The sequence below is a fragment of the Siphateles boraxobius genome, unplaced genomic scaffold (genome assembly GCF_051911475.1).
Source record: "Siphateles boraxobius isolate OS27281-9 unplaced genomic scaffold, OSU_SipBor_1 252, whole genome shotgun sequence".
NCBI lineage: Eukaryota > Metazoa > Chordata > Actinopteri > Cypriniformes > Leuciscidae > Siphateles > Siphateles boraxobius.
Window position 1 is genome coordinate 120,001 of NW_027508868.1, and position 12,500 is coordinate 132,500.

The following is a 12,500-nucleotide window of genomic DNA, read 5'->3' on the forward strand; positions in this document are numbered from 1 at the left end:
TTGAGTTGACTTGAGTTGAGCTGAGCTGAGCTCAGCTGAGCTGAGTTGAGGTGAGTTGAGCTGAGTTGAGTTGACCTGAGTTGTGTTGACCTGAGTTGTGTTGACCTGAGTTGTGTTGAGCTGATTTGACCTGAGTTGAGTTGACCTGAGTTGAGTTGACCTGAGTTGAGTTGAGTTGACCTGAGTTGAGTTAACCTGAGTTGAGTTAACCTGAGTTGAGTTTCCCTGAGTTGAGTTTCCCTGAGTTGAGTTGACCTGAGTTGTGTTGACCTGAGTTGAGTTGAGCTGAGTTGACCTGATTTTGCCTGAGTTGAGTTGACCTGAGTTGAGTTGAGTTGACCTGAGTTGAGTTAACCTGAGCTGAGTTAAGCTGAGTTGAGTTGACCTGAGTTGAGCTGAGCTGAGCTGAGTTGAGTTGACCTGAGTTGAGTTGAGTTGAGTTGAGCTGAGCTGAGTTGACCTGAGTTGAGTTGACCTGAGTTGAGTTGAGTTGAGTTGAGCTGAATTGATTTGACCTGAGTTGAGTTGAGTTGAATTGACCTGAGCTGAGTTGAGTTGAGTTGAGTTGAGTTGACTTGAGCTGAGTTGAGTAGAGCTGAGTTGAGTTGAGTTGAGTTGAGTTGAGTTGAGCTGAGTTGAGTTGAGTTGAGCTGCGTTGAGTTGAGCTGAGGTGAGCTGAGTTGAGCTGAGTTGAGCTGAGCTGAGCTGAGCTGAGCTGAGTTGAGTTGAGTTGAGTTGATCAGAGTTGAGCTGAGTTGAGTTGAGCTGAGCTGAGTTGAGTTGAGTTGAGTTGAATTGACCTGAGCTGAGCTGAGCTGAGTTGAGCTGAGTTGAATTGAGCTGAGCTGAGCTGAGTTGAGCTGAGCTGAGCTGAGCTGAGTTGAGCTGAGCTGAGTTGAGCTGAGCTGAGTTGAGCTGAGATGAGTTGAGCTGAGTTGAGTTGAGTTGAGTTGAGGTGAGTTGAGTTGAGTTGAGCTGAGGTGAGTTGAGCTGAGTTGAGCTGAGCTGAGTTGAGTTGAGCGTAGCTGAGCTGAGCTGAGCTGAGCTGAGTTGAGTTGAGCTGAGCTGAGGTGAGCTGAGTTGAGCTGAGTTGAGTTGAGCTGGGCTGAGTTCAGTTGCGTTGAACTGAGTTGAGTTGAGTTGAACTGAGTTGAGTTGAGCTGAGTTGAGTTGAGTTGAGCTGAGTTGAGCTGAGCTGAGCTGAGTTGAGTTGAGTTGAGTTGAGCTGAGCTGAGTTGAGTTGAGTTGAGTTGAGCTGAGTTGAGCTGAGTTGAGGTGAGCTGAGCTGAGCTGAGCTGAGCTGAGCTGAGTTGAGCTGAGCTGAGTTGAGTTGAGCTGAGCTGCGCAGAGTTGAGCTGAGCTGAGTTGAGCTGAGTTGAGCTGAGGTGAGTTGATTTGAGCTGAGCTGAGTTGAGTTGAGCTGAGCTGGGCTGGGCTGAGCTGAGCTGAGTTGAGCTGAGCTGAGTTGAGTTGAGGTGAGTTGAGCTGAGTTGAGCTGAGTTGAGTTGAGTTGAGTTGAGTTGAGCTGAGGTGAGGTGAGGTGAGGTGAGGTGAGTTGAGCTGATCTGAGTTGAGCTGAGTTGAGTTGAGGTGAGCTGAGCTGAGCTGAGTTGAGGTGAGCTGAGTTGAGTTGACCTGAGGTGACCTGAGTTGAGTTGACCTGAGTTGCTGAGCTGAGTTGGGTTGAGCTGAGCTGAGTTGAGCTGAGCTGAGCTGAGCTGAGCTGAGCTGAGTTGAGCTGAGTTGAGTTGAGTTGAGTTGAGCTGAGCTGAGATGAGTTGAGCTGAGCTGAGTTGAGCTGAGCTGAGCTGAGTTGAGTTGAGGTGAGGTGAGGTGAGGTGAGGTGAGGTGAGTTGAGCTGAGCTGAGCTGAGTTGAGTTGAGCTGAGGTGAGGTGAGGTGAGTTGAGCTGAGTTGAGTTGAGTTGAGCTGAGCTGAGCTGAGTTGAGGTGAGCTGAGTTGAGTTGAGCTGAGTTGAGCTGAGTTGAGCTGAGTTGAGTTGAGCTGGGATGAGTTCAGTTGAGTTGAGTTGAACTGAGTTGAGTTGAGTTGAGCTGAGCTGAGTTGAGTTGAGCTGAGGTTAGCTGAGTTGAGTTGAGCTGAGTTGAGCTGAGTTGAGTTGAGTTGAGTTGAGTTGAGTTGATTTGAGCTGAGCTGAGCTGAGTTAAGTTAAGTTAAGTTGAGCTGAGTTGAGCTGAGCTGAGTTGAGTTGAGTTGAGTTGAGGTGAGGTGAGGTGAGGTGAGTTGAGTTGAGCTGAGGTGAGCTGAGTTGAGCTGAGTTGAGTTGAGCTGAGTTGAGCTGCGCAGAGTTGAGGTGAGGTGAGGTGAGGTGAGGTGAGGTGAGGTGAGGTGAGTTGAGCTGAGCTGAGCTGAGTTGAGTTGAGTTGAGTTGAGCTGATTTGACCTGAGTTGAGTTGACCTGAGTTGAGTTGAGTTGAGTTGAGTTGACCTGAGTTGAGTTAACCTGAGTTGAGTTTCCCTGAGTTGAATTGACCTGAGTTGTGTTGACCTGAGTTGAGTTGAGCTGAGTTGACCTGATTTTGCCTGAGTTGAGTTGAGCTGAGCTGAGCTGAGTTGAGCTGAGTTGACCTGATTTTGCCTGAGTTGAGTTGAGCTGAGTTGAGCTGAGTTGAGCTGAGTTGAGCTGAGTTGAATTGAGTTGAGTTGAGTTGAGTTGAGTTGAGTTGAGCTGAGGTGAGTTGAGCTGAGCTGAGCTGAGTTGAGCTGAGTTTAGTTATGAGCTGAGCTGAGTTGAGTTGAGTTGAACTGAGGTGAGGTGAGGTGAGGTGAGGTGAGTTGAGATGAGTTGAGTTGAGTTACCTCGTCTGTCCTCAGAGCTGGAGTCGAGAGCCGTGAGGACACCGGTGACCTCTGACCTCATGCTGGAGTCCGCAGAGCAGCTGATGGTGGAGGATCTGTATAACCGCGTAAAGGACATGATAGACGACCGCAGCCCCTACAACACGCCGTGTGTGCTGGACATCCAGAGAGCGCTGATCCAGGACCGGCTCGAGGCTCCGTTCAACCCCGTGGATGAAGTCTGGCCCAACGTCTACATCGCAGAGAAGTGAGTCTCAGGAACACGGGCTCGTCTCTGCGACGAGAGGAGAAACACGGTTACTTTTTTTCACAGACCGCAGCATAGTGTCGGCCCAGACCCAGCCCAGACCCGACCCAGACCCAACCCAGACCCAGACCCGGCCGGTATAACCTGTAATAACCTGTAATATTAGTGTGTGAACCCAGACAGCCCAGATCCGGCTGATTCCACATGTGCCAGATGTGGAATGATGATTGCTGGGTTCACACACTCTTATTACGGGTTCAGAACTTTACTGACAGGTTCTTTTTTATGATGGACAGATGTACTTTTATAATGGACAGATGCACTTTTAGGATGGACAGATGCCCTTTTATGATGGATAGATGCACTTTTAGGATGGACAGATGCCCTTTTATGATGGATAGATGCACTTTTATGATGGATAGATGCACTTTTATGATGGACAGATGCCCTTTTATGATGGATAGATGCACTTTTAGGATGGACAGATGCCCTTTTATGATGGATAGATGCACTTTTATGATGGATAGATGCACTTTTATGATGGACAGATGCCCTTTTATGATGGATAGATGGACTTTTAGGATGGACAGATGCCCTTTTATGATGGATAGATGCACTTTTAGGATGGACAGATGCCCTTTTATGATGGATAGATGCACTTTTATGATGGATAGATGCACTTTTATGATGGACAGATGCCCTTTTATGATGGATAGATGCACTTTTAGGATGGACAGATGCCCTTTTATGATGGATAGATGCACTTTTATGATGGATAGATGCACTTTTATGATGGATAGATGGACTTTTATGATGGATAGATGCACTTTTATGATGGATAGATGCACTTTTATGATGGACAGATGCCCTTTTATGATGGATAGATGCACTTTTAGGATGGACAGATGCCCTTTTATGATGGATAGATGCACTTTTATGATGGATAGATGCACTTTTATGATGGACAGATGCCCTTTTATGATGGATAGATGCACTTTTAGGATGGACAGATGCCCTTTTATGATGGATAGATGCACTTTTATGATGGATAGATGCACTTTTATGATGGATAGATGGACTTTTATGATGGATAGATGCACTTTTATGATGGATAGATGCACTTTTATGATGGATAGATGGACTTTTAGGATGGACAGATGCCCTTTTATGATGGATAGATGCACTTTTATGATGGACAGATGCACTTTTATGATGGATAGATGGACTTTTAGGATGGACAGATGCCCTTTTATGATGGATAGATGCACTTTTATGATGGATAGATGCACTTTTATGATGGATAGATGGACTTTTATGGACTTCAAAACAGAAACAGCCATTCACTGCCATTATAAAGCTTGGAAGAGCCAGGACATTTTTTAATATAACTCTGATTGTATTCGTCTGAGAGAAGAATGTCATATACACCTAGGATGACTTGAAGGCGAGTAAATCATGGGCTAATTTCCATTTAGCTTTACTATCGCTTTAAATATATAATTACACTCTAGCAATGACACCTTAAAATAAAGTATAACCAAATCCTTTATAAAACATTTACAATGAAAGTACAAGTAATCAACATTCTGCCACAGTTTGCATTAAACCCACATCTTTCTTTTAATTTGCTTTTACAGGAACATGTGAAACATCAGTTTATCAGTCAAAAGTCGTTGCTTCTCTCTAGTAAATGACGGCTGATATGTTTCCCTTCAGGTCGGTGGCTGTGAATAAAGCCCGTCTCAAACGCCTTGGCATCACTCACGTGGTGAACGCGGGTCACGGCACCGGCGTCTACACCGGCGAGCTCTTCTACCAGGGCATGAACATCACCTATATGGGCATCGAGGTGGACGATTTCCCCGAAGCGGACATCTCTCCTCACTTCCGCTCGTGTGCAGAGTTTCTGGATGATGCTTTGCTGACACACAGGGGTGAGTTTAGAAAACTGTCTTTTAGTCATTATTATATCGGAGGTTAATATTGTTAATAATGTTCGGTAACACTTTACAATAAGGTTCAATAGTTAACTACCTTTGTTAACATTAGTTAATGCACTGTGAACTAACATGAACAAACACTGAACAGCTGGATTTTTATTAACTAACATTAACAAGATGAATAAATACTGTAAAAAAATGTATTGCTCATTGTTAGTCCATTCATTGACTAATGTTAACTAATGAACTTCATTGTAAAGTGTGCCAATTTTTTCTTTAAATGTTTGGCTAAATGCGTAAAAATTGTAGCAGAAGACTAAACATTAAAATCTGTGAGTAACAAACTGTTCCTGTCATAGATAAACAAAACGAAGATACCAAATTAACTCACCGGCCTGGACTCTGTCATGTCTCACTCACTTATTTTTAGAGCTAGTGACACAGATATACAGGAACCTCTTCAGAATCGGCATTGAGTCAGGAGAACTCGCCAGAAACTAAGATCACACTCTATAACGGTTCTTTATGCGCATCGATGGTTCCGTGAAGAACCTTTAAAATCCACAGAAAAAAATGGTTCTTTTAAGAACTGATCACTGAAAGGTTTCTTTTTTTCTATGGCATCAATGTGAAAAACCACTTTTGGTTCTGTTATTTTTAAGAGTGTTAGCAGTAAGAATGATTGCTTCTCTTTAATTTAGTCTTCTTTATCATGACGGTGTTTGATTATTATTTTTAAATAATTATTAGAATGTAAACTTCCAGTTTCCAAAACATTCATCAGCTCATAATACTTAATGTTGCTTAGATCTGATTTGACATTACAATCTAATTATTCCTGTAGATTCAGATCCAACCCTGATAATACCCCTGTCGCTTTGGATAAAAGCGTCTGCTTATGTGAATGTAATGATCAGGGTTGGAGCTAAACTTTGCAGTAAGGTAGATCTGCAGGAATCCGGGTCAGTGAACCCATGGGCAACATGTTCTGCAGTTCATTAGTCAACCACTAGAGGTGATCTTTCTGTCATCATTTACTGACCCTCATGACCTTCTTTCCTCTGCTGAACACAAAAGGCAATATTTAGCAGGATGCTAGAGAATGATGACCTGAATCATCTTTCCCCGGCAGTGACAGTGGGTGATGGTAGTCGCTCATCATCTAGTGCTCCACAACTGGAGGGTGATTAAATAATGAGACAGTTGCGTTTTTGGGTGAACTATCAATTTATATTAATGGATTTGCATTTTAAAGTTGGGACTTTTTGTGTTATTTATTGCATATCAGATCTGAATGTGGTTTTCAGTGGATCAAAATTTCTCTCCCTGTTGAAAGAGGTTGTTTTGCCATTGATTGTTCTGTATGAGTAGTCTATCTTCTCATTTTGTTCCTGACATCAGGCTCTGGGCGAGAATTTATGAAAGCTTGGCTCATGTATATTAATTAAGTCATGATGTAGTTTCATAATCCAGAGCACCAAGTCACATGACTTCGTTAATATTAATGAGACAAGACTAGAGAAATTCAATTGGCCGCAGGTCCTGCAGGGGGCTTAACATGGCAATTTACATTTTCAGTAGCCGTGTTTCCACTGCCGGGCCAGTGCAAGCAGGGCTTAAAACGGGTCGGGCGGGGCTGATAGCCTCGGACCTGGAGCACCGAGCCCAAAACCACATTGCGTTTCCACTGTCGGGCCAGTGCGAGCAGGGCTTCACTAAAACACGCCTCTCTGGAACAACGTCACACAAACGCATCATCCTGGTTTGGACCAAAGTATTCTTGGCCCCGAAGAAGCCCAGACGAGGCCCAATCAAGCCCTGAAAGTGCCAGTGGAAATGCAGCTAATGTGTTTCATATCAAGTCAAGTCACCAGCTTATCGTCCAGCTGAAGTTAGTTTTGATTGATTCACTTCCGTTGCAAAGATCATTAGTTTTTAACTTAGGGGCCGCCAACACGACACCATTCTAACAGAAAACCCTTAATACTCATCCGCACAATAACAGTGTCTGCTGGCTTGAGAACGCAAACCTTGAAACAGATTCCAAGGTGCAAGCGCTGACATTTAAAAAAGAAGGTTATCTCTGCACAAACATTGAAAACGCTGACGCTGCGCACATGCATATTACGTGTCTAGTCTATAGGTATGTACGTTTAAATATATGTGTGTAACAAATCTGATGAAATCTGATGATGATGATAATGATTTTCTTTTATTCCCCTTCATGTAGGCAAGGTGCTCGTGGACTCGATGATGGGCGTGAGCCGGTCAGCTGTTCTTGTCGCTGCTTATCTCATGATCTTCCAGAACATGAGCATCATGGAGGCACTGCTGGAGATCAGGAAGAAACGGGCCATCAACCCCAACGAAGGGTTCATAAAGCAACTCCGGCAACTCAACGAGACTCTAATGGAGGAGCGAGATGAAGACGACGACACACTCAGCCAGTGCTCAGTGATCGACACGCGGGCTCGTCTCGACGAGGAGGAGAGCATGTTCGGGGTTAAAGCGGACTCTATCATGATGGAGGAAGAGGAGGACGGTGGGAGCGTCATGAGTAGTGTGGCTTCTTCAGCCGCTGCACTGAGAGCACGACTTCTCAATGGTCCACACCAACCCGAGATGGAGGAAACCACACAGGACCCATCGCTCCCTGGGAAAGACGGGGAGGATGAAGATGGGGATATTGATGGCATGATTAGGGAGTGGCAGAAGCGCAACGAGAAGTACCAAAACGAGGACTGGTGGGAAGCCCAGCTTCTGTGCGACGGGGAGGACAATGAGTCTCTGGCCGAGAGAAAGCAACCAGAGGACCTGGAGAGCGTGACCAGCGAAGATGTGCGAATGCTGAAGGAACGCATCCGACGCCGTCCCCGTCGACCCGCTTCAGATTCCGGATCCACAACCAGCAGTTACGCAGATCTCTGGAAGCAGCGAGTGAAGGAGATCGAGGAACAGGCCGCCGCTCGGTACCGGCTCAAAGAGGCCGACGAGGACACCAACAGCGAAGCCAGCCAGAAGAAGATTGACGACGATGTGGAGAGCATGCTCTCCGACAGCAGCTCCATGTACAACTTCTGCAAAAAGAACAAAGAAAATCTGACACCTCTGGAAAGATGGAAGGTTAAGCGAATTCAGTTTGGATGGAACAAGAAAGACGCGGATAACGGGGAGCAAACGGAGCTTGAGACGGAAGCACCCGCTCCCTCATTGGAGGACGTTAACTTAACGGCATATCAGAACTGGAAACTCAAGCAGCAGAAGAAGTTTGGCGGGGAAGAGAACAAGGATGAGATTGTGGAGATGAGTCGGGGGGAGGACACGGCCACGGTTAAGAGACGCCAGCGCAGAGAGGAGCTTCTGGAGCGCACACGGAAAACACTCGAGGAGAGCCAGTCGGTGTGCGGATGGGAGACTGAGAGCACCGGGAGCGTAATCCCACTGTCCGCCTTCTGTGCCGGAGCCTTTCCGATAGCAGACGATAGCGTATCAGTTCTGAGCGGAAGATCCTCGGCCCTGTCAGGGCATAGCACTCGATCCCAGATCCCAGTTCCCCAAGAGCCTCCGACTCCGGCTCCGGTCATGGGTCCGAACGGAGAGCCCATGGTGAACCTCGCCAATATCCAAAACTGGATAGCCAATGTGGTCAATGAGACTCTCATGCAGAAGCAAACAGAGATGATGATGGGAGCGAGTCTCTGCCCTTCCCGAGCGGGATCGGTGTTCAGTCTGGGAGTCTCAGGACGAGGAGCAGACGATGAGAAAGCCTCAGTGTTGAGCGGATCCACGTCTTCAAGCGCTCTCTCCCGGAGTCAAGCCGAATCTGTGAGGTTTGGCGGCAGAGCCGAATCCGTGCTTTCATCGAACCTCTCCTCGGTGTCCGGGTTGGGATCACGCAGGAGCAAGATTACTACAACCAGTGTCCCACTATACAGTCTCTTCCAAGACCAGGTGAACCTTCACAAACTGGACACCATGGAGAAAGAAATCAAGTCTGATATGCGGGACAAGATGGCGTCCTATGAGGTGAAGAAGATCGCAGAGGACAACAAGCGAAGTACGTTATACAAGAAGAAAAAAACAAAGGACGACGATGAAGATGAAGCTGATCTTGGAAAGTCCAATGGATTTGAGGATTTGGCAGCGCGTTCCTCGCAGAAGCCCAAACCTAAAAGAGATTATGGCCGTTCAGGAATCCTGAACCTCCCGGCTTCAGCCAGGAACTCCAGCAGCAACAGCAGTGTTGATGAGTGGCTCCAAAACGTAAGACCTCCTCCGAGCAAACCGAAGCCTTATGATGGAGATGCCGTGCCGCTGCGAATGTCTCGGCCGTCGTACGAAGGGATCGAGGAACCCTCGGAGTTCGACTTCCCGAGCCGAAGGAGCTCAGTTTCAGTGGAAGCAGAAGAAGAGGAGTATAGCTTTTCCTCGAGATTCGCATCCAGGCATTCGGCTGATGCTGACATGGACTTGAGTCGAGATCCCAGTCCGGAGTTCAACGATCGATCTCGGAGATCTCCGCCTTCGTATAACGGCTTGAGTGAAGCGGCTGATTACAGACCCAGGAGATCTTATGCTGGATCCGAGGACAAGGAGAGAAGCGGCTATCAGAGCTACTCAGCAAAGCAGAGGTTAGAGACCGTGAGGACGGGTAAAGCGGGGCGGGAAGAGGACGATGAGGAGATGACGGCTTTTATTGCTCAGATAAAGCAGAGGGCGAGAGCAAGGCTGGCCCAAGAAATGGAGGATGATGAAGTTCTTTCCGCTTGGAGGAAACAGGAGGAGTCAAAGTCACACGTTCACAATAAAAAATAGTAAATAAAATAAGTGTTTCATGTGTGTGAAGTGACAGGCTTCCATTCGTAAAGACAAAACTGTTCAGTATGAGACAGTACGAAAGCTTGTTTGAGATCGACCTTCAATCTATACTGTATATAAAGAATCAAGTGTGTACCGAATAGCATCGCTGAATTTATTATTAAGTGAAACTTTTTCAAAATTCTCTCGTGTCCAGGTTTTGTTATGAACCTTCCGAAGTTAGGAGCATATAAACATCAGATTATGTCACAAAAATAAAGGTACTGGCATCAATGTTTTTTATATGTGGGGGAAAAAAAGATGTATAGCTTATTTAAATGTTTTCCACACTAATAAAAAAGGCAATTCTTTTTGGTTTGAAAGGTGGAAGGTTCTTTGAGGTTCTTCTGTGGCATCACTGTGAAAACACCCTTTAGGGGCCTTAAAGATGATAATGTTGTGCGATAAACTCAGAGAAAAGAATAACAGATTTAGCAGCTCTCAACTGCAATGGCCCTGCAATTAATAATAAATAATATACGGTTCATTAAACACACATTGAAATTGTTACAATGGGAAACTGCAAAACTCAGTAGCTCAACTGTAAAACGACTATGAATGATTTTATGAAACATCAAAAAAATGAAAAAGGTAACATAAAAATATAAAACATTTACTCCAATGCTCATTTTTTCTAAATGTCAAAATAATTAGTTCACAAACAAGTATTCACTTTACTTCAATGAGCTCATTGTTTCTGCCTTAAATTATTACATTGTGTAAATTAATACATTGTTAGCTAACTGTGATTTTGTATATTTCTGAAATACATAACTTAGACAGTTTCCTCTGATAACAGATCACTGTAAATTGTAATGTGGACTCATGCATTTTGCACTCTTTGTGCATTCTCTGTAAAGCTGCTTTGAAACGATGTGTATTGTGAAAAAGCGTTATACAAATAAATGTGAATTGAATTGAATTGAATGATATAACAACTGAGATTTATGAACTAACCAAAGAACTAACTGAAGAAATCAAGCATTTGTGTAATTGGACTTTTGTCTCAAAACCTGGTAGTTTATGAGATTCAGAACAAGTGACAACTAGCCCCGATCTCCCCTTTGTTTAAATCTGGTATATTCAGGTATAACAAACAACCCTGCTAACAAAAATATGTTCTAAGAACTTTCAAAATGTCCAGTTTATTAAATGTTTTACGTTTTTTCTTGGTTATATGAACATAGGAACATTCCATTTTATAATTTTTCAAAGATTAAAGGGATAGTTTACCAAAAAAATGTAATTCAGTCATCATTTACTCTCCCTCATGTTGTTCCAAACCTGCATGAGTCTCTTTCTTCTGTTGAACATGAAAAATGTTGGAATCAAGGAAAAAATGAAGGGGAAAAACGCCAACTGAGGTTTCCAACATTCTTCAAAATATCTTCTTTTGTGTTTAACAGAAGAAAGAAACTCATGCAGGTTTGGAACAACAGGAGGGAGAGTGAATGATGAGAGAATCTTCACTTTTGGATGAAATGTCCCTTTAAAGAAACATTACCTTTGAATGTTCTCTGAACAAGTAGTAGCCTAACATTTAAAAAAAACTAGACGAACGTTCAACTAAAACGTTTCAGGAAAAAGAGCTCCATGAATAAATTATGTTGTGTGATAAGTTTTGAGATTAAAGACCAGATAACTTTGAACGAATAGTAACACCTTTGAGAGAACTTTGAACGTTTCTTGTTAGCTGGGAAAAAATGATAATTTTACAATTTTAAAATTATGTGGCGAATAATGTGGCTGTTCTGAAGTTTAATGTCAGCGAGTCAGGGGCCGGACCTGTGTGTGTGTGTGTGTGTGTTTTAGTAGTAGGCGGGGTTTCACTCTCACACTAAATATTCAAAATGGCGGACAGAGGATCAACGACTCAAGATGAGCGCTCGACTGCAGGTAATTATTACATTTTACATATTCATATTCCCCCATCCGCCTCAAGTAAACAAAAGTCAAACACACACGCCGATCGTTTGCGGACAGAATCGATCACAGTAGGGAAGAATGTTTATTGTTTTGGAAATGATTTGAGTCGGTCAGAAGCAGATGAGAGTTGTTTGTCCTGTACTAAACTCTCATCATTTGAAATGGCGCGCGTGCTGCATATTCACATAGTCTCGTGGTTTAGCACAGCGCGTGGGTTTACTGGTGAAAATGGGTTAAAGTGGTCGGAACGAGCGGGTTTATCGCGATGTGGATGATGTTTGTGAAGTGTACGTGTGTGTGTGTGTGTGAGAGAGAGAGATAGTTAGCAGTGCTGCTATTAGCGCGCTTTGTGTCGCTCGTTCGGCCGCGAGAGAAACTCAACGGCCGCGAATTTGCATATTCATGTGTTTGTTCAGCGGTTAAATGCGCACGCGTGATGTTGAATAATAATTCATCACTTTAACATGTGTTGCGGCGAACTAAAAGCAAAAGACAAACTTGAGTCGAGCTTTTCTTCTCCTGATCAACTGTTTGCCCTCAGGGCAACATAAATACCCCGACAGGGTCTGTGTGCGCGTGCGTGTTGGGGGGATTTTTATACTCCCCAACAGGTAATAAATTACAATGTGTGAAAAGTTTCCCTTTCTCAAACGTGTCTGGTGTTGAATAATGTGTAAAGTGGCTGGGGAGGAACGACATTAAAAACTGCAG

The 12,500-nt window shown here is 44.4% G+C and overlaps 1 protein-coding gene and 1 long non-coding RNA gene across 3 annotated transcripts in view; both read left to right on the top strand.

Moving 5' to 3' along the window:
• Positions 1-10,785, top strand: part of styxl2 (serine/threonine/tyrosine interacting like 2) — a 12,610-nt gene extending 1,825 nt beyond the window's left edge. The window contains exons 4-6 of the mRNA XM_077243933.1: positions 2,835-3,066; positions 4,783-5,000; positions 7,237-10,785. Coding sequence (XP_077100048.1) covers positions 2,835-3,066; positions 4,783-5,000; positions 7,237-9,821 — 3,035 coding nt within the window. The 3' untranslated portion in view covers positions 9,822-10,785. The remainder of the gene's footprint in view (positions 1-2,834; positions 3,067-4,782; positions 5,001-7,236) is intronic.
• An 872-nt stretch (positions 10,786-11,657) lies between these two features.
• The window catches only part of LOC143751362 (uncharacterized), a 6,032-nt gene continuing 5,189 nt past the window's right edge, over positions 11,658-12,500 (top strand). For both annotated transcript variants that reach the window (XR_013207201.1, XR_013207202.1), the window contains exon 1: positions 11,658-11,759. This is a non-coding gene — a long non-coding RNA (uncharacterized LOC143751362). The remainder of the gene's footprint in view (positions 11,760-12,500) is intronic.